This window comes from Crocuta crocuta, unplaced genomic scaffold (genome assembly GCF_008692635.1).
Source record: "Crocuta crocuta isolate KB4526 unplaced genomic scaffold, BGI_CrCroc_1.0 scaffold229, whole genome shotgun sequence".
Taxonomy (NCBI): Eukaryota; Metazoa; Chordata; class Mammalia; order Carnivora; family Hyaenidae; genus Crocuta; species Crocuta crocuta.
In genome coordinates, this window is record NW_027536464.1 from 8860774 (window position 1) to 8882481 (window position 21708).

The 21708-nt window shown below is 45.8% G+C and overlaps 1 protein-coding gene across 1 annotated transcript in view; it reads right to left on the reverse strand.

Moving 5' to 3' along the window:
• Positions 1–5203: 5203 nt before the first annotated feature.
• SERPINE2 (serpin family E member 2) overlaps positions 5204–21708 on the reverse strand; it is a 58688-nt gene continuing 42183 nt past the window's right edge. Inside the window, exons 5-9 of the mRNA XM_077748561.1 lie at positions 13493–13691; positions 11803–11903; positions 9857–9943; positions 7243–7326; positions 5204–5877 (exon numbers count right to left, since the gene is read on the reverse strand). Of these exons, the coding sequence (XP_077604687.1) occupies positions 5840–5877; positions 7243–7326; positions 9857–9943; positions 11803–11903; positions 13493–13691 (509 nt within the window). The 3' untranslated portion in view covers positions 5204–5839. The remainder of the gene's footprint in view (positions 5878–7242; positions 7327–9856; positions 9944–11802; positions 11904–13492; positions 13692–21708) is intronic.

The following is a 21708-nucleotide window of genomic DNA, read 5'->3' on the forward strand; positions in this document are numbered from 1 at the left end:
ATCTTGCTTGTTATTCTCTTTGTGTGTGTGTGTGTGTGTGTGTGTGTGTGTGTGTGTGTGTATGAGAGAGAGAGAGATGGTGTTCTGCAGTGTCAAGGGACTCTCACTGTGCATCTTGACGCTTCATAAAACCAGATGTGGATGTTCTTCCCATTTGAGGGACCAGCTCCCCAATTCTCCCCCACTGAGGGGTGCCCCTGAGAAGCCCCCAGCGGGTGGCACTTTGCTACCCGCTGCATCCCTAAGCCCACTGCGTCTTCTCCCTTCCGTTGGCCCTGGGGTCATCTCTCCAAACCGCAGTTTGTAAAGCCCCTCTGCCACCATCCCCCAGGACCCAGCGCTGCGGCTGGTAACTTCAGTTGGCCATCAGAGCGTTTGGAAGCCACGCTCTCTCTGTAGGATACCAGGAATGATTGTTAGAGTAAATTCCATCTTGCAAACTAAGAACAGTTTTTTCCAGGAGAAAATTCACACAATCAAACATTGTAATCACGAGCGCACATGCCCCTGAAAAGCAAAAGGACAGCCATTTTGGCGTTGGGAGAGTCTGTGCTTCTCCGCTAACGCTTCTTGTTCTTGTTCAGGTATCTGGCTGCCTGCTAGGGCTCACTCACAACACAAGTCTAAGAGTCGTAAGAAAAATTTCTGGGAGAAGAGCAACCGAGAAAATTAAAAACATTAACCTATTCCCCCTTCAACTGAGGAAGAACACCATTATTTGTTTGCAAGGATACCTTTTTTATCACCTCTGTTGAACATTAAGATTGCAAGGTGAACTAATGAGTTTTGTTCTAATGAGTTTTGCAGAAGAGATGAATAATGAGATCATTGACCGCTGGAAGAATATTTCTAATCAGAGAAATTGCCTGACTTTCTGAAAATATTTCCTATGCGTAAGTATTGATGACTGTCTCCCCAGGAAGACAACATATAGTCAGGGCCAGAAATATTTATCAATAGACAATATAGTTAATAAGAAATACAGTAAAAAAAAAAAAGTCGCTGCTCCTCCTCAGATTAACTAACCTGACAGTGATGTCTGTGAGGCTCCTGCCTCTAGGACTCTGCTGTGGCTGCTGGGATCGCTTCCATGTCTACGAAGGTCGAACACAAAGGCGTGTCACCTTTCTCTTTACCCTTGGTGCCTGGGATTATAAACTTCAGATGAAGGAGGGATAGCACTGAGAATTGTAAAAACTCACTCGCATTTTGTTCCCTCGTATTCAATAATTGACCTGCAAACACGAATAAGGTACCTGATATCAAACAGTGATTTCTCATGTCACAAACTTCTCCTTTGAGTCACATCCGCATCCTTTTCTTCTTCAAGATTTGGAAGAGGGTCAAAGGGGAGGTTGGGGAATCTCGGAAGAAATTGGGCTTTGGAGGCCGTGGTGTCCTCCACCCTTGGGTGGCCTTGAAGTGGACTCGGTAGGACACGGGGCCTTTCAGCAGTGTTGGGAGACCAAAGACATAGAAATCGTCTCCCAGTTAGTTAACTCGGTCTGCACCTTCCCCGGGCAGCCGACGCCGACCAGTCCTAGAAAGCACCATTTGCTACTCTGCTCCTCTCGCTTCGATTTCTTAGATCCTTTCACGTGGAGCTCACGTATCACTCAGTTTTTCATTTTCAGAAAAACAAAGAGCTACTGGTATAAAAGTCACTTCCTTGTGTCTTTTTTGTAAAGTTCTATTATGACTGGCATTTTTTTCAAGTTACTTGTCGTCATCTTTTTAGGACAAAGACTCAAAGGCCAATAAGACACAGAGCTTCTGACTTATTTGGGTCAGTGCCTACTCTTTTTTTCCATTGGGTCTCAGGCAGAATTGAAAGTCTTCATTTCATTAAGTATCAAGAGAGTGATTTTCCTGGTTGTTGGCCTCAGTTCCATAGGTCTACCATTTTTGTTACTTTAGGAAAATTGCAGCCTGTCTCCTACTCAACCTCAGTGTGATATCTAATCTATACGATAAGTTGTTTGCTCAAATGTCTACAGAGCAAATAAACATTCGGACACCCAATTCCACTGTGTGGGTGTCTCACACCACCAACACTCTGATGCTGGATGTCCTACAATTCAACTCAATTCTAGCACCATCTACAGAGACAGTGTCACATCTCACCGGTTAAGGGCTCAGGCCCACAAGGCTGCCCCCCACCAACTTCAGATGCCAATCCCTGCCCAGGTTGTCACCTGTGCTTCCGACCATTGGCTGTAAATCAGAGGTTCCCACGACTCCCTCACTGGGTTCTATTAACTTGCTGGAGCAACTCACAGAACTCAGAGAAACCTGTTACTTACTAGATTGCTGGTTTCTAAAATGAAGTAACTCAGGAACAGCCAGATGGAAGAGACGCATAGGGCAAGGTCTGGGGCGGGGCAAGGAGCTTTCATGCCTTCTCCAGTGCTCCACTCTCACAAATCTCCAAGGGCTCATTAACCCGGAAGCTCTCTGAACCCGTCCTTTGGATTTTTATGGAGCCTTCATTACAAAGACACAGTTGATTAAATTGTTTGGCCATTGGCCATTGATTCAATAATCTCCAGCCCTTCTCCCCTCCCCAGAGGTCCTTGGGGGTGGAGCTGAAAGTGTCAGCCCTCCAACCTGGATGCGTCTCCTAGCAACCAGCCTTCATCCTGCAGCCATCAAGGCTCTCAGGTGTCTCTTACTAGAGGATATGCTGGCCAGTCCGCCTGATCTAGGCTTGGCTGGCATCTCTGCTTTCTGTGGCAATATACACGTTTGTGTAGGTTAGGGCTTAGAATTAGCTAGATGCCTTGTAACCCCAACGGCTCCCTCCCAGGACCCAGGCCCTCTGGGTGCGGGCCTAGTTTGGCCCAAAGTTACCTTATTAACATAACAAAAGACACTTTTGTAAATTCCAAGGGTTTGGGGAGTTCTGTGCCAGAAATGGGCAGGAAAGCCAAATACATATCTCTTATTATAAATCACAGTATCACAGCAAACATGATCTTTTATGGCAGGTTTGCAATTTTCTCCATATCTTAAATGTATTCCAGTTTTCGTCAGGTAAAGGAGTCTTCAGAAATTTTCTCTTTTGAAGACAGAACCTATAGACTCATTGAAGTGTATCAAAAGATGAAAGTTGAGAGACGCCTGGATGGCTCAGTCGGTTGAGCGTCGGGCTTCGGCTCAGGTCATGATCTCACGGTTCGTTGGTTCGAGCCTCACGTTGGGCTCTGTGCTGACAGCTTGGAGCCTGGAGCCTGTCTTCAGATTCTGTGTCTCCCTCTCTCTCTGCTCATGCTGTCTCTCTCTCTCAAAAATAAATAACCCATTACCAAAAAATTCAGGGAAAAAAAGATAAAAGTTGAATTATATAAAAGTGATCATTTGAGAAGATCTTTTCCCCCAGTCCAGAGATTATTATATACAAGATCTAGAGGCCGCTAGAGTCAGAATCTGGGTGCTGACTGGTGAGAAAGGGCTAACGATGAGTAGGCTGGTAAAACCAAGTAAAAAAGAGAGAAGAAATATTGTCTAGGAACCTTGATAGTATGACTTTTCCATGAGAGTTTCCGCAGTTCTGTAGAGCATAGATTTGAAACTTTACTATCTCATACCCTGAAGAGGCATTCAGAAGGGGACCAGATACTTTGAAACTGAATATGCTCAGTGAAATATGACCAATTTCTACTTTGGGGGAGCAGCCTATCTGTAACACCTAACAGGGCCACTCGACGAGGCGACAGTAGACAAGCAAACTCTTGTGGTCCTTTCTGGAATGAGTACTCCTGGGCCCAAGAGCCAGGGATCTAGTCTTTGTCCTGCAGCTACTTTCTGCTTCTCTTGTGGACCAACGGCTGCTTGGCCCTATTTGCGTATCTTGTAAGTACGCTTGCACCAGTTAGGAACTCGAGTGAACTAGGCTTCACGCTCTCCCTTCCAGGATTAGCTTATCAGCTGTGCTGACTGCCAGCTCAGAGCCTGGAGCCTGTTTCGGATTCTGTGTCTCCCTCGCTCTCTGCCCCTCCCCTGCTCACGCTGTCTCTCTCTCAGAAATAAATACATTTAAAAACATTTTTTAAATAAAAATAAATAAAAGTACTTAAATAGTTGCAAACAGCAAAGCCCAGCCCACTTGATAAATAAGAATTACAAATGACAAATTGTTGGGTGTTGAATGTGAGGTTTTATTGTATAAAGAATGACGATGGGCACACCTGGGTGGCTCAGTCGGTTGAGCATCTGACTTTTGATTTTGGTTCAGGCCATGATGTCACGGTCGTGAGATCAAGCCCCGCAAGGGGCTCTGCGCTGGGTGTGGGGCCTGCTTAAGATTCTCTCCCTCCCTCTCCAAAGAGTGATGAGTAGAGCTCATGGGTTTAGGAAAAAAAAAAAAAAAAAAAAAGGAAAAATGTTTTCAAGTTTTGATACATCTTTTAGACCATTCTGATTTTAGAAATGTGAGGAGTTCTCCGAAAACCAAAGACAAAAATAAATCTTGTGATTTTAGAAAACAAGCCCTCCGGCCTACCACCGGAAGTGGAACATGCATCATTCGCTCTGTTCCGAGGTATCTCGGTACCTGGTGTCGTCTTCGCACACTTGCTACAAAACCGGTGTTTGCTGAGGACACTCAGGACATGTCCCCGAGGAACCCGGGGCTGCGACCAGGGCTGGGACTGCCTTCATGCTTCCTCGTCTGCGGTGACTCAGGAACGGAGAGATGGTGAAGGAGGGAACAGTGTCTGGCGGCTGGGGGAAAGGAGTAGGAGCAGGCCAGGGGCTCTGGTTTTCTGCCGTGTGCCTAAGTGCAAAGGTTTAGAAGAGATTTAAGTATTAAAAAAAATTGTTTTTAATGTTTTATTTATTTCTGAGAGAGAGAGAGACAGCGTGAGCAGGGGAGGATCAGAGAGAGAAGTAAACACAGAATCTGAAGCAGACCCCAGGCTCTGAGCTAGCTGTCAGCACAGAGCCCGACGCGGGGCTCGAACCCACGAACCATGAGATCATGACCTGAGCCGAAGTCGGACGCTTAACCAACTGAGCCACCCAGGTGCCCCAAGGTTTAAGTATTTTTAAAAGGCTCTGTTTCTCTTGTTGTATTTTCAATAACTGAGAAGCATTTTTTTTTTTACTACTCATAACACTTTATTTTTACTTTGTACAAAATACAAAAATGCGAATCCAAAGAGTACAGACCAGTAGTGACAGGCACACGGCACGAGAGCAAACCTTGTCTAGCAAGACATTAGTTTTTTAAACTTTATTTTAGTGAATACATGCGTTCTATAAAACAACAACAACAACAACAACAACAACAACAACAGGAACACACAAAGAGGCTAGAGATTCGCTATTTCTACCCCCAAAATAATGCTTACTATCAAGACTTTGGATGGGACCAAAACGAAAGAATTAAAAAGGCCGATAAGATATATTTCTTCATAAAAAAGTAAAAGCCACCATAAAATGTGCTGTGGGGTTTTTCTTCCCCCTCATCACACTGATTACATTTCTTCTGAGATGCCACGCGTGTAAACAAAACAAAACAAAACTCCTGAACCGGACAGTAAATACTCGGGAGGGTTAGCCTAGGGACCTGTTCAGTAGTTTAAAGCGTTTTTTTTAGACCTTTTGAAGCCTTTCAATCACGTGTCAGTACAGTGTTCCAGCCGTCCTGCCCATTTTTTCCTTTGACATATGTCCCAGGATAAAAATGCTTGCATCGTCGAGTCTCTGTTCCTAAGAACTAGTTTTGAAAAAGAAAGTAATGTACAAAAATATTTAACAGAACTATGAGAGATGGAGGGAAGCAGTCTTCTTCATCACAAAGTAGTCTTTGCTTCGGCACGGTTTCTTCGTATACTCTTCAGGGTTTGTTTATCTGCCCCATGAATAAGACAGCACCTAGAGAATTAAGAGGAAACAGAAGCATAACTCTCTAAAAACTGCTTCGTAACATAAGATAGAAGGCGTGTAAGATAAGGGATAGTCCCTAGGGCTGTCCAACAGAGCTTTCTTTAGTGATGGAAATGGTCTATAGCTTCATTGTCCAATATGGTAGCTGCTAGCCACACGTGGCTATTGAATCCTTGAAATATGGCTGGTCTGAGAAACTGAATTTTAAACTGTATTCCATTTTTTTAAAATGTTTATTCATTTTTGAGAGAGACAGGGCATGCACAGGGAGAGGCAGAGAGAGAGGAAGACACAGAATTCGGAAGCAGGCTCTGGGCTCTGAGCTGTCAGCACAGAGCCAGACACAGGGTTTGAACCCACGAACAGGAGATCGTGACCTGAGCTGAAGTCGGACACCCAATTGACTGAGCCACCCAGGTGCCCCTAAACCATATTTCATTTTAGTTAACTAGAAGTTAAAAAGCCACGTGTGGCTATAGGCTCCTGTATTGGAGTTTGGTTCAGGAGCACACTAATTATGACATTAAAGATGCAATGAGATGGAAGGATAAGGAACTACCTTGTGTTATTGATTAAAAAAAGAGTAAACGCTGAAATGTACTCATTTCTACTCTGAATGAACATGAAGCCAACCTCTCCACAAAGATAATCTTCTGAGAGAGAAAGAGAGAGGGAGGGAGGGAGAAATCACAAGTGGGGGAGGGGCAGAGAGGGAGAGGGAGAATCCCAAGTAGGCTCCACACAGAGCCACACAGAGACCAACACGGGGCTTGAACTCAGGAACCGCAAGACCATGACCTGAGCTGAAATCGAGAGTCAGATACTCAACTGGCTGAGCCACCCAGGAGTCCCCTTAAATAATTTTCTTAACTGTTAGACTAGGAAGTAAGCACTATTGTTACCCATAGTCTAAAGATAAAAGCTAAAGCACAGAGCCAACTCTGAACTTATGACTTATAAAGCCAAGATCTATTGAATTAACAGTCCTCAGGCCGTAACAATAGAGAGGGCTGTGGTTTCTGATAAAATTTAACTACTGCATTTATAAAAATGTGGATTAGAAAACATCAATAGATATCAGAAATCCGCAGAAGGGCTGCAGAGCCCACGATGCTAAAAACAAACAAACCAACAAACCTAAAACCAGCCTTTACAAGATTCCATCGCATTCTGTAAACACAGCCTTGATGTTCTTAGCTCTTCAAGGTGGGCGGTTCTATTACTGAGTGTTTGCAGTTGTTGACAGGATACAAGGGAGACGAATCAGAGCAGCAAGGCTGGATTTCACTATGATCCCGTGTACCTTTCTGAATTCTAACAGGCGGCGAGCAACAGAAGGGAAGAATCACTTACCTGTGGGATTATGTCGGATGAAAAATAGGAAAGGTCTGTCTACTATAAACCAGGGAGGTGACGACCTTGCAATTAGAATCGCAGCTACGGGAAGAGAGAGAAAATGTGTTACACACCCAATGTGAGTCCAGCAAGGCAGCTGGCTGGTGGGGACACAATTCCCATCCCTCGGCTGGCCAGGTTAGAATAGGTCCGATGGTCACCACTTATAGAACACCTACCGGGGCGCAGGCCCTTTGCACTTGGGCGTCCCATTGAACCTACCCAAGTACCATCTTCCTTAATAAATGTACTTACTCCGTAGGCTTTTTATGAGGATTAAGTGGCATAAAACCTATTAAAAGCTCTTAGAATAGTGTTTGCCACTTAACAAACACCTAATGCATATTCACTGCTATTATTAGGTGTTTTGTATTCATACCATCTGCCTTGCTGATGAAGGCCGCCGTCCTTTCAGCTCAGCCAAATCCCTTCCGTACATCAAGGCCCTGCTTAGTTTTCAACTGTTTTGTCTGTGAGTTTTCCTTCCGTGGGTCTCCATCGCGTGGTAACAGAGACCACTCACTCACCCGGGACCTGATACCTCGTCACTGTTCAGCCCATCTGGTGTCAATGCTGGACTCAAGACAGCAAACTTGGTTAGGCCCAGAGTCCCAGACACGTTTAGTCTGCAAGGCTTACCCATGGTGGCTTCACAGTTGTTTTTTTTTGTTTGTTTGTTTGTTTGTTTTATGTTTATTTATTTTGAGAAAGAGAGAGCACAGCGTGGGCACAGGAGGGAGAAAATCCCAAGCAGGCTCCGCACTGTCAGCACAGAGCCTGATGTGGGGCTTGATCTCATGAACTGTGAGATCATGACCTGAGCTGAAATTTAGAGTCAGATGCTTAACCGACTGAGCTGCCCATATGGCCCTGTGTCTCTGGGCCTCGCGGGAGGGCAGGTGCTGGCTCTCCTGCACTGCTCGTTCCGCAACGGCCCAGTTCTCTTCCTTAAACCCCACCAACAAAGCACTAATGGCTTGGGCTTCATGTCACAAAGGAAACATCTACAGGTACATTGGGGAAAATCACCCAAGCCAGCATGACTGAAAAGCAGTCAATGGTTAGCAGGTCTTCTGGACTGAACTGTACCTCCTCAAAATCCCTATGTTGGAGCCCTAACTCCCAAGGTATTGAAGCCTGAATGATGTCATGAAGGTGGGGCCCAAATCCAACGGCACTGGTGTCCTTATAAGAAGACAGGGAGACAGGAGAGATGTGGGTGCAAGACAAAAGGCCACATGAGGACACAGGGAGAAAGCAGCCCTTGACCTTGGGCTTCCAGCCTCCAGAACTGTCAGACATAAAGTTCTGCTGCTTAAGCCCCCTAGTCTGTGGCCCTTTGCTATAGCCACCCTGCTAACTGACCGAGCGGGGCTGGCCTCCGGGACGCGTGACGGGGCAGTCACACTGGCGAGAACCCCACACTTGGCTCAGGGCTCTGTTGCTGCTGTCTTGAAATTCTTAATAAGTTTTCAGTAAGGGCTCCATAGTCACATTTTGCACAGGGCCGTGCAAATTAATGTAGCCAGTCCTGATAGTTACACTAATTGGCGAAATTGGCCAATAACTGGCAATGTTGTTCAGCGCTCACTTATAATCACCTACAAGAGACAAAAGGCATCTTAAAATTCTAAGTACTCTTATTCGAGGGCTTTGTTTTTAATGTTATTTCAAAGGGTTACAAATTAAACATTTATTCTAGAAAGGCAATAAAATGTCTATTCGGAGCATAAATAGTACATTTTAATGACCAAAAATATGTGACCCAGTTAGAGGCACAACTAGGATATTCACTTTACGAGTTCACAGAGTTTGGCCAGATCTATTTACCCCATCTCAGCTGGATAATTAGGGGGTACAAAAACCAACCTAAGATCGTTCTATTTCCTCCTTCATTATATAAACCATGAAGAGAGAGCAGATGTGGATGTTCTAATTCTCAAAGGAGGCTGCATAGCCCTCCTGGAAATTCAACGGCGGCTCGCTAATTCTTCACTTTGTCCCGCATGGACTGGACTGCCTATTTCCTATCGGGAGTGGCTAGTATTTTATGTTTCAATATGACGACTGGGTTTTTTCTGCCAAGAAGAAGCCAGCATATGCTTTAACCTTCCCAAGAGCAGAGGTCAGCAAACCACTGTCCTCAGGCCAATTCTGAGGAGTCAGATCCTGCCTTTATAGACATAGCTTTACTGGGACACAGCCGTGACCATGGACCTGAATCATCTGTGCTGCTTTCACACCGCAACGGCAGTACTGAGAAGCTGTGGCGGAGACAGTACCGCCCACAGGGCAGAAAATACATACTACCTAGCTCTTTACAGAGAAAACTTGCCAACTCTTGTCTCAGAGAAATTTCTCGCACCCAAGGCCTTTCCTTAACAAAACAGACTCTGAGCTCTGAGGGTGCAGGTCCTCAATTTGTCTAAATTCACCACTGTCACCTGGGGGGCAACCCACGGTGCCTGGCTGAAAACAGGCTTTGCTCCACATTTGCGACATCCATGGGCGAACCGCAGCGGGCTCCCTCCCCTTCACCCCCGCCGGCCCTAGCTTCCGACCCAGTTCTTACTTGTTGCTGCTGATGCTTTCGTTCCATCTTCGCTGACTTCAATTTTTGCTTTTTGCAAGATTTGAGAAACGTGAAGGTTTTCTGACCCTGTTTCCAGAAAATGAAACAAAAACAGCATTTACTTGATATGCAGGCCATCCATTTGGCTGGGAAAGCGATTTCAAATCCATGGCAAATTCCAGTTCTTAGAAGGTGTCAGGAGAAGCGACCTCATCCGGTCTGGTGACTGGAGGCTGTGGGGTGACTATCGACCTGCAGTGAGTTTCAGTCTCTGCTGAGCGAACCGTGCTATCCCTTTGGAGGAGGGACTCGCCGACCCTGAAAGTGTTAGTGTTTCTGCCAATTCAACCCTGATCATAAAGGATTGTGTAAAAAACCTAAAAAGGAATCCAGTTTTCAAAAGAAACAGGGCAACACTATTATTTTTAAGTTACAGAATGTCAGATCCAGAGAAGATTTCAGAGGGCATTTACAGATGGGGAAACTGAGGACCTGGAGTGTTAAGAAATCTGTCCTCAAGTCATATCACCGGTTAGTGACAGAGTAAGAGTTGGCTCTTCACAATAAAAGCCACTCATCTCGTGCCACATCAGTGAGAAGGGTGTGGAGTGTAAGAATGGTTTGGAACCAGACTCAGAACTGAAACTGTGCATCTAGAACCTTCTAGTGAATTCACTTTCCTTCTCAACAGATCCTTACCGCTCCAGCAAAACCTACTGGCTGCAGCATTTGAGGAGAACGCGAACAGAAGTTCATGCTAGCCTTGGTGGGACATAGGTCTGGATGCAAAGGGAAAACATGCTTTCCGTGTCACCTGGTTTTCAATTGCATGGACGCTGGGCTCTACTACGACCAGAGGGGAACGAGAGGGATGTCTGCAGGGTGCACGTCACCTGCACATTAAACAGCACAGCTCAGGAGAATTTCAGGCACCTGTCCTTCTGAGCACCTGCGAACTCCCCATGGCCACTGCATGGTGTGCAGGGCACAGAAGAGAACGCTGAAGGGGAAAGCGCAGGTTGAAATGATGCTAACTTCACGGGCTGAGGGATCCTGTTAAAACGATTCTGATTCAGGAGGTCTAGGTGAGACCCAAGATTGGGCCCTTCCAACAAGCTCCCAGGTGAGGCTCCTGCTGCTGGACTGGGGACGAGAGTCTGGTTACCGAGGATGAAAGAACATCAAAATATCGCTGCAGCTGCAAGTTCACCGGGGACACTGTGCGCAGCCCTAGGATGGGTGCACAGGTGCTCGCCTGCAGGCCATCGAGGTTGGTAATGAGCTTGTCAAGGGGATAAACACGACAGGAGGACAAATAACATTTAAGCCGTGGCTTTTCTTTGGAAGGAGGCTGCTGTGCTCCGAATTAAAAAGACCAAGAACCAACTATTGAATCGAACTCGAGGAGAAGGTGCGTATATTGGCAAATTTGAAGTGACAGAACACCAGCTGTGTCCTGGATGCTCTGGGAAAGAAAAGCTCTACTCAGACCCCTTTGAATTTACATTATTTCAGATTAATGGGCATTAAATGCCAAGATACATACCTGGATATAGTGCATGCCTGTTACTGTTTGATGGAAGCAAGTGTCTGAGAGTTCAAAACCCTAGATTTTTCAAACACCGGGGAATAGTGTGCATTTGAAAAAGAAAGACTAATAACCTAACTAAGAGCTAAATTTTTAAGTGACAAAGACAATACATGAAGTTCTTCTTTAACTGTGTCGAATCACCTGGGCACCCCTGAAATGTGCATATGAAATGTGGGGATGAATGATTTATGCTGATGTAAATAACGGAGGATGAACAGCATGATATGGTGATAAATCAGATTAAATCTTAGAGAGTTTTAGGGCAACACACTCCTAATTTTGACCTTTTGTAACAGTCAGAGACCCAGTCTGTAACAGTCTTCAAGTTTAAGAATAAGTTGTAAATCGAACATACTTGTTATTTTTGAAAAATTGGCTTTTGATGGATCAAACATCTCAGTGATGCCGAGAACTTTCAGTGGCTCCTTCAGATCTGTTTGTGCTACTGCTGTGAACCTAGTAGGAAAGGAGAGAATAGGGGGAAATCGTTACACCATAAATGATGTAAGATATTTTCCGTGCCGGTGGGGAAATATTGACAAAGTGATTCCTCTTTACGTATGCTCTGAACACCAATCGAAACTTGTGTCAAACTGTCCCAAGATTTAAGTAGAGAACCGCTCCTCTCTCAAGCACTTCGCTAGCAAAGTAAGCAAGACACCATAACAGAACACCCTTGTGTGCAAGAGGCTCCCCCATTCCAACACCTGGGCAGATCTTCCCCTTGTGCTGATGGGGGATTATCTGGAATATCCACTGGAGTATCTATACCTCTTCCCCATTGTCAACCTAAGAGCCATCATCGTGGCTGCTGTAAGAGCCACTATCCTTATTGGGATTGGGGATGGTCAAAAGAGAGGAGGCACATTCCTCCTCATTCTTGTTGGGATTATGAAAACATTTTACTGTTAAAACTGGAACAAACATTAGGAAAAGCTGAGGATGTACTCTACTGCTGTATGGGTGTATGGGTTTCTTGGACACTTGCAATCTGTCTGGCCTTATAGCCAGACATATGTAAATGTCAGTTATTAAACCTATGACATCAGAGGATGTTTTACCAGGTTTTATCCCATCTGGTGGAAGAGCAATAAGGGTAGGTGAGCAGATGGGCTCTAATGCTAATTTACCACTATCACTGTGCTTTACCTATTATGCCATTCTGTAATGTATACCTACCACCTTCTTCATTTATATCAAGCACTGCCTACATGAAGGCTCATTTCACACACACACACACACACACAATCCTGGGAGGATCATTAATACTTATTATGAATGGGCCCCTCTGATTACTTAACTCAGTGACTCGAGAAGTAAAAGCTTTTAGAACTGGAAGGTAGCTTTACCTCCCCGAGACGTGGGTAGTTAAAAGCCTTGGATACTGGCTGCACAATCACAGACAGGGGACATTCACTGCCTCTTCTCACTGGTCTGGGTAAAGCATTCTCTGACCTGACAGAAATTCAGGATTCGGGCAGAATTTAGGACGACTTTTCCCTTGGTTTCAAGTCATAACAGTTCAAATTCCACCAATATTATACTTTTAGGGTGTCATTAAAAAAAAAAACCTACCATAGGTACCAATATAAGAATTCTGCCTGAATGGTTTCAAATTATTTCCTTAACACCTAGCTTTTGGACCTTGGTCTTCAGAAACTTCCAGCTAGAACTTAAGAAGGCTAAAATGAAACTCCTCATCAAAGCACTATTAGCAATGATACATGTGTTTTTCAGTCTTTGGGACAAAAATACGTTAAAAGCCCTCAAAATGGCATAAGGAGCTTAAGGTCAGAGGTCAGGCTGCCTCCTTTTCTTCACCATTATCATTATCCTGCCATATGAGAGGCACAGAGATTGGGGGGGGTGCAGGGGGAGGCTCCTACAATAGCAGAGCCTTGTATTCTCACCAGGCAATTTCTGCAAAACACATCAGGCTTTACGAGGTGCCATTTCTTAGCCTCGCGTTCCCTAGCATCTGACACAATCGCTACCAGGGATTGAGCACTGCCATTACTTTCTTTTCGGGGAGTCGGACGACTTACTTGGGCAAGATGACCTGAACCCTCTTGGGCACCATGGTGCTCATCCAGCTGTCTATGGTCTTGGTGCTGATGTGAGGGATGATGGCCGTGAGTGGGGTGGAGCTCTCGGTGGGCAGCACAATCAGCATGCTGATGCTCTCCCCGTGGTAGGGCAGCTCAATGAAGTTGTACCACAAATCGTTGGGGGTGCTTGTAGACCCTAAAGGAATCAGAGGCAGGTTCAGTGCGCATCCCTGATGACTTCTACAAGGGGCATGAGTGTGTGCCGATCACGTGGGAAGCTTCAGAGGGAAGAGACCAATTCAGTTTGGACACTTCTTTCTCCAAATATAGTTTCCTTAGAAAGATATAGATAAGGACAATTCAAAAGACAAAGATAAGGACAATTCTTTCTTCTTTCCCCTGGTGAAGAAGTCTCTTTCTTCAGTGTAGAGGTGTCTTAACAGAATGCCTTGGGGCGTCACCAAAATAACATTAAATCTGTTGAGTAGAATTTAACTAGATCACAAGGCACTTAGAATACAGTGCTTTGCAAGAAGCTAACCCTTATCATGTGAATAAAGGAATGAATTTGAGCTGCCTGAGAATGGTTCTTTTGGCCGAGCCTCCGTGAGCATGTGAAGGGAAAGCAGAAAGGGATGAACGGCTCCATTGTGTAGGGCCCGCACCAAACACCCCAACACATTTACAATCTACAGCGCGTCCCGAGGTACATGCAGTCCTATTTTACACCCGGGGGAGGCTGCAATTAGAGAAATTAAGCAATTTGCCAAGGGACACGTGGGCTAAGCAGTGGAGCCCAAGGACTCCGACTTAGTATGTCTAACACCAACAATGACCTTCGTACTTCACTAACCCAACTCCCTACTCACTCTTCACCCATTCTGGTGGCCGTCCTTATGGCTTTTAGATACCTTCTGGTATCTGTACTTGCACATAAAAACCTGAGACCGATTTAGACCAGTGCTTCTCAAAATGTTGGTTTAAAGAGCACACATCCTGCACGACATTCAGTAGACAAATGAGTCTACACCCCAGCAAGTATAGGGAGCACTGAACTGATTCTTCCTGTAGACTCATAATATATGCCAGTTCCATAGAGGCTCCAAGTCATTCTGAAGGAAATAAAGCTGTTTGGCTTTCCCCAGGTTTCCCGAGCTAATTTGATCCTAGAACCCTCTTATCCCATGTGAAATATTCAAAACATTCAGCAACTGAGCAGCACAACCCTGTGCGGACTGGCTGGAGCCGATGAAAGCACATCTATAGGGCGCCTGGGTGGCTCATTTGGTTAAGCGTCCGATTTCAGCTCAGGTCACGATCCCTTGGTTCATGTATCGGGCGGCCTCTGAGCTATCAGCTGAGAGCCTGCTTAGGATTCTCTCGCTCTCTGCCCTTGTTCTGCTCACATGCTCTCTCTCAAAATAAAAAAGCTTAAAAAAAACTTTTTAAAAAGAAAGCGCACTCATGATGGGTACCAGCTCGAAGTCTGGAGCAGGGGTATAAGGTCCGGAGAGGCTACGGACTTCCTGGGAAGGAGTCTTCCACGGAACATGACTTAGGGTCCCGGGAAACCTTTACATTAGGCATGTGATGACAGTTATAAAAGTTAACTAGGTGGGGGCACCTGGGTGGCTTAGTCGGTTAAGCTTCCGACTTCAGCTCAGGTCACGATCTCACGGTTTGTGAGATCCATCCCTGCGTCGGGCTCTGTGCTGACAGCTTGCTTCGGATTCTGTGTCTCCCTCTCTCTCTACCCCTCCCCCTCTCGTGCTCTGTCTCTCAAAATAAATAAACATTAAAAAACTTTTTTAAAAAATTAGGTGACCGGAAAGCCAGCATTTCTAGATTTCTGGCAGATCTCACAAAAGTTTTATTAAACACTTTGACCTCTTTAAGAGCGGTGACCTTGGTGCAGCACTTAACCCCAGAGAATGGAGATCTCAGGGATATTAAAAGTCTGTACCTCACAGGATCGCCGTGATGGCCAAATGAGAAAAAACATGTAAAGCGCTTGACAGGACCTGGCCTGTGGTTGGCGTCCAATGAACACTGGCCCTCTCTACCTGCTCCCCTTTCTCTAAATGACCTAGCAGGTCAATGTGTCTAAGAAAAAGACAGGAGGCGAGCTTCTCTCATGATTTTCACGTGTTTTCTCTTTGGGGACAGCCTGTGCCAGTCACTGCGTGTGACACAGGGAATTTTAATAAGCCGGTTCTCCATGGGTGGAGGTCGGGAGGGAGGGAGACAGCCAACCTGCTTGGTCTTTGTTACATAACGAACACTTTTAGCTATAAAATATGGTAAGGAATAGCAAAGCTATTAGAATATGTGACATGACAGGATGACATCTGAGTTTCTCCTTCAGGAAGGAAGCTGTGGGCAGCTCGTGCAGCGCTCAGTACATCCGGTCCCCACCCCGCTCCATCTGCCAGCGGGCGGGCAGCCTTGTGCGGCCTGGCCAGCTGGGACACAGGGAGACTGGCATTGAAGCCCGGGTCTGTCTCAGGGCTGCCTGAGTATCAGAGATGGGTTTCTTTCACTTTCCTTTTACCTTGCGTAATAAGACGGTCTCGGCAGAAACTGGAAAATCAATGGGAGAGTCTGGAAAAACAGCACTGCCTAATGAGCCCTTTAATCTTCAAAGACAAGAGGAGGCCCCTACTCTGGCAAAGCTGTTTGAGAAACTCCACGATTTGGGAAGCGGTGAAGAAATGATTGCTCCAGGGCGTGAAATAAGGACCTGGGGGCGGCCGTTAACCACTGCTAGACATGGGTACTATTCTGATGAGAAGCAGCGGGGGTCATGAATAATGACACATGACGAGCTTGGGTGTTGTTGAGTTGGGAGACAGCTTCTACCTTCACCAGGGAACCCAGTCTCCACCGAACACATCATTAACTGATCGGTAACATGAATAACCACTAACCACTTCGTACCCAGTCACGCACAGCTGTCTGATGACTCGCTTCTCCCAGGCCCCACTTCTGCTTCTGAGCACAGGCTCTGATGGTCAATGTTGGCTCGGAGGCCCCTGTACATACCTCCTCTGTTCTGATCTTTGCTCAGTGGCCTGAGGAGCCAGGGGACAAAAATAATACACCTCTCCTCGCACCTGATCGGTAAAAGACTGCTTTCTCAGCATCGTCCCACAGACGACAAGGGTTGAGGTTAGACACACGAGATCTGGAGTTCTAGGACCTGGGTTCAAATCCTGCCTCTGAGAACATGAGCTCTGGGACTTGGGCAAGTTGCTTAACTCCAAGTCTTAGTGTCTTTATCTGTAACCTGGGATAACAGTGCCTGGCTCACAGAGTTGCTGGGACAATTAAATGAGAAGATACAGGCAGCACAGAGCCTTGCACACTGTAAAAACTTGCATCTATCGATGGAAGCAGCTTTGTAAAATACATCTCTTCTTGAGTGTTCGGTCTCCGCTCATAGAGCCACAGCTCCAGGGCAGAGGGAATCAAGCAAGGAAGGGGTATTTGGGAGCCTTGTGTCAGGGCAGAGAGCCCATGATTGTCCCAGATACCTTTCCATTAAAATGTCCCGCCCAGATCTCCATTTTTTAACATTTGAGAAGTAGGCTGAGTGTTCTTTAATGGGGATGATACTGGAGTATATAAAAATGTGAACAGAGCAGGTTCATTCCTTCTAAAAAGGAGGAAATAGATTAGAAGGGAAGAGAAGTCTTTAATCTTGCATGAATAGGGATCAACAAATCCTTTAAGGAGAAGTAACACACAAAGAATCAAGTTTTAGAAACATGGAGAAGATTGAGAACTTCCTGTAAGTGGTACTTTGGGGATGATCTAGACTTTCTGGAAAGGTCCCTCAAGTACTCTGAATAGGGGTCAACAAATCCTTTAATGGGAAGTAACAGGCAAACAACCAAGTATTAGAAACATGCACAAGATTTATAATTTCCTGTAAGTGGTACTTTGGGGATGATCTAGATTTTCTGGGAAGGTCCCTAAAGTACTCCGATCCCTTCTTTAAATCCTACAAAGGAGGAAGTAACTAGGCTCACTAAAATGTTAAGAATTCTTCTTGGCCTCTAATGTCTGAGAGAATATTTTAAATTCTGAATATCAGGAAAACTTTCTAAATGAAAATCCCTCCAGTTATTTTCTACTACGAGTAGCTATATGGATTTCCTGAGTGATTGAAGAACTGTTTCAGATATACTTCAGTAGAAATTGAAACGTACATTTGAAAAAAAAAAAAAAAACAGACCCACTGCATATAGTGGTCCATATCCTAGCTGAAATACAAAGGGGGGTTGGGGAGGGGCGCCTGGGTGGCTTAGTCGGTTAAGCGTCTGACTTTCGCTCAGGTCATGATCTCGCGGTTCGTGGGTTCGAGCCCCGCGTCGGGCTCTGTGCTGACTGCCAGCTCAGAGCCTGGAGCCTGTTTCAGTCTGTGACTCCCTCTCTCTCTGACCCTCCCCTGCTCACGCTGTCTCTCTCTCTCTCTCTCTCTCTCCTAGAAATAAATAAAAATATTTAACAAAAAAAAGGGGGGGCTGGGGAGAGTTGGTGGGGAGGAAGGTGTGGTTTATGAAACTAGGTGAATACAGGTGCCATTTGTTGAGCTAAGGAACATGGTGGGAGAACTAGATAGGTGAGGGCAAGAATAATACATTTCATTTATGGAACTAAAACTTAATAGACAACCAAGCAGAGAGGTAACTTGGATAGGCAGGTATGAGTGGGAAGCTGGAAATATACTATATCCATATACAGTATATGAATATGCATAGTCCACTCATATGTATGAGTGGAAACTGGAAATATACTGTATAATATATATTTATACACACACACACACACATATATATTTGGAATTCTTTGTGGTCTTTTTTCAAATTCATAAAGTAAAAAAAATTTGTAAGAACTTTTGACTCAGCAATTCCTGTTCAAGGAAGTAATCTTTATAAATTCTGACTCAGTTTCTAAAGACTTCTGTGCAAGAATGCTCACTGAAGTGTTTATTATAGGAAAAAACTAAATGCCTAGCCACAGGATATTATAATGCTTTCATGCCATGGAATATTCTGCAGCTGATAAAAGGATCAAGTAAATCCACATGCATTCACATAGTTTCCATGATCTACCGTCTAATGTATGAAGCAGATTACAGAATAGAACCTACATTGTCATCCTCCACATGCAAAAAAAGCTTCATAGACGTATTTTGCATATCCACTGAAAAGGTCTCAAATACTATACCTACCACTTAATAGGGTTTTTCATGCTGGAAAACAGGATTATAGGAGAACGTTTGCTTTCTGCCTCATTATGTTTTATTTGTAGATTTTGCAATGAGCATGAAATATACTTCTTTTAAAAAAAGATTTCAAGGTCTTTTTTTTTTTTCACTAGAAGAATTTCTCTCCTCAAAGTGCTTGTACTTTATGGGACATGGTCAGAAGGGTTTTCCCCTCCTGCTTTCCACCCTCTCTCTTTAATGCTACTGAGTGAATCTTCTTGGAGACCATGATGGCATCTTGCAGGCTGGGGGGGGGGGGGGGGTGTGAGGTCAGGAAGACAGAAGGGTGGAATGGCAATGTTTCCACAAAGTGACCAAGGCCGCGTGGCGAGGGCTGGCACACGTGGGACAGGTGGCTGCAGAGGTCGTGTGAGGGAGTGGACAGGGCGGCCTCTGAGCTCACCAGTGGCCTGTCTCAGCCACAACCACCCCTGGGTGGGCGCTGGCCAGTCGCGCCGGCCAGGCCGACGACAGGCGGAAAGTGGGTGACCAGCTAAGCGGTCTGCGGTTGTGAGAACACATAAACGCCTGCCGTGCTTCCTTCAGATGCCACAAGACACATGGGCCTGTCTTACTGCAAAATGCCACCATGCTGGTCCGAGAGGGAAAGCAGGGAACACAGGAGCCCCTTGTGCTGGGTGGCAGGGCCCAGGCAAGGAGCCAGGCTCCAACCCCAGGTCCCTGCGCAGAAGGCCCTCTTTGGCACAGCAGGGAGGGCAAGAAGGATGGCAGCCGTCTCCAGTGTTAGGTGTAAGGGAGCGAGAACCGTAGAGAGGAGGGGATTTCCACTTTCTGTGCTGAATTCAGTGCAGGTCAGGAAGGGACCGATAGGAAGGAGACAGGACACCAGGCTGGGTCACAGAAGCGCTTCTAAAGCACAGAGAGAGTGCAGAGAAACCACTGAGCATACGACCTCGCCCTACAATCGGCACCGCTACCAGCCATAGGCTGGGAGGGGCGAGGGAAGCACGACGACCCAGCAAGAAGGCGCTCCTGAGCACACCTGCTGACAGGAGCCGAGAACTTTCTGGAAGGGATGCAGCAGCCCCGGTGACCGCAGGGAGGGCCAGGAAGTCAGTGCCCCTCGTCCTCTCACCTGTGAGCTCAGCCCACAGCCAACTCGATAGGAGGCAAGGGAGGCCACCGCTGCAGCCTCCTGGTGGGGCTCAGGACAGGGCGGAAGAGGGTGGAAAAGAGGGCGCTGAATCACGGAAGGTGGAGGGGAGGCAGGCAGCTCCCTGTGGTTCAACAGCGGTCCAGTCTTCGACAGGAAGAGTACCTTCACGCGTTACTTTCTGTAACGGGCACACATGTGCTCTTAGACAAGTCAGTTCTTTTTTTTTTTTTTAAATATTTTTATTTATTTCTAGGAGAGAGAGAGAGAGACAGCATGCGCAGGGGACAGTCAGAGAGAGAGGGAGTCACAGACTGAAACAGGCTCCAGGCTCTGAGCTGGCAGTCAGCACAGGGCCCGACGCGGGGCTCGAACCCATGAACCGCGAGATCATGACCTAAGCGAAAGTCGGACGCTTAACCGACTAAGCCACCCAGGCGCCCCTAGACAAGTCAGTTCTTAATGGAAAAGCTATGCAGATGTGCAACTCCCTCTCTAGGAACCTGCTAGATACTCAGGAAAACACGTTACGTTCCTGCAAACACAAACACAAACACAAACAATGTTTCATAGGAATGTCTATAGGATCCTCGCGTCCTAACCTTTAACTACTGACATTTCTTTTCCAGCAAGAGAAACATCCAGTAATTGAGGCCCCTCACTTGTGATTTTTTTAAATTTATTTTGTGACAGAGCAAGTGGGATACGGGGGGAGAGAGAGAGAGAGAGAGAGAGAGAATCCCAATCAGACCCCACATCTCAACGCAGAGCCCGATGAGGGACTCGATCTCACAAAATGTGAGATCAAAACCTAAGCAGGAACCAAAAGTTGGACGTTTAACTGACTGAACCACCCGGGCTCCCCTTCATATTATTAGAACAGAGACTGTGTATAAAGATTGACCTAAAAGAAAGTGGCCTTGGTTCAGAGAGGAGTTGGTGGCTACGCTAGCGTTCCCATGACGTCTTCCTGGCAACAGTTAGCAGCAGGGAGGGCTGGGGTATGCGGATGAGAAGGAGGGAATGACTTTTGGACAAAAAGAGCCTTTTATTATTCTCAGTTGCTGAGCACGTTATCTTTCTGCAGGGCTTTCAAATACATATTATCTTTAAAAAAAACAACATTTGAGTAAATGACAAAATTTTACCTAGACGCTGGCTGAATAAAAAGAAGGAAAGTGACTTTATTTATCACATTCCTCACCTAAGTCATTCCTTCATTTAGAGAATTACGCAGCTGGCAAAATACTGAGCAGTGCTTGAAGCGAGCGTAAGCAAAGGCGCTACCTGGGGCACATACGTGCAGGTACAGATTGGAGACATAAAGGCCAAGTTATGGAGGAAAAAGATTAATTTAAATTGGATCATGAATGCTTCAATGAATCCAGGCTTAAAAAATAATCACCTGACTTCATTCATCAGTGTTGTGGTAATAACAGCAGGGATCGGTCATTGTTTTCTTGATTGTAAAATTGAGAAAGGCTTTGGTGCCTGGGTGGCTCAGTTGGTTGAGCATCTGACTTGGCTCAGGTCATGATCTCACTGCTTGGGCGTTCGAGTCCAGTGTCAGGCTCTGTGCTGACAGCTCAGAGCCTGGAGCCTGCGTCTCTCTCTTTCTCTCCACCCCGGTCCCCCCACTCATGCTCTCTCTCTCTTAAAAATAAACATTAAAATTTTTAAAAAAGTGTTTTAATGTTTATTTATTTTTTGAGACAGAGAGAAACAGAGCATGAGTGTGGAAGGGGCAGAGAGAGAGGGAGACACAGAATCTGAAGCAGGCTCCAGGCTCTGAGCTGTCAGCCCAGAGCCCGACGCGGGGCTCAAACC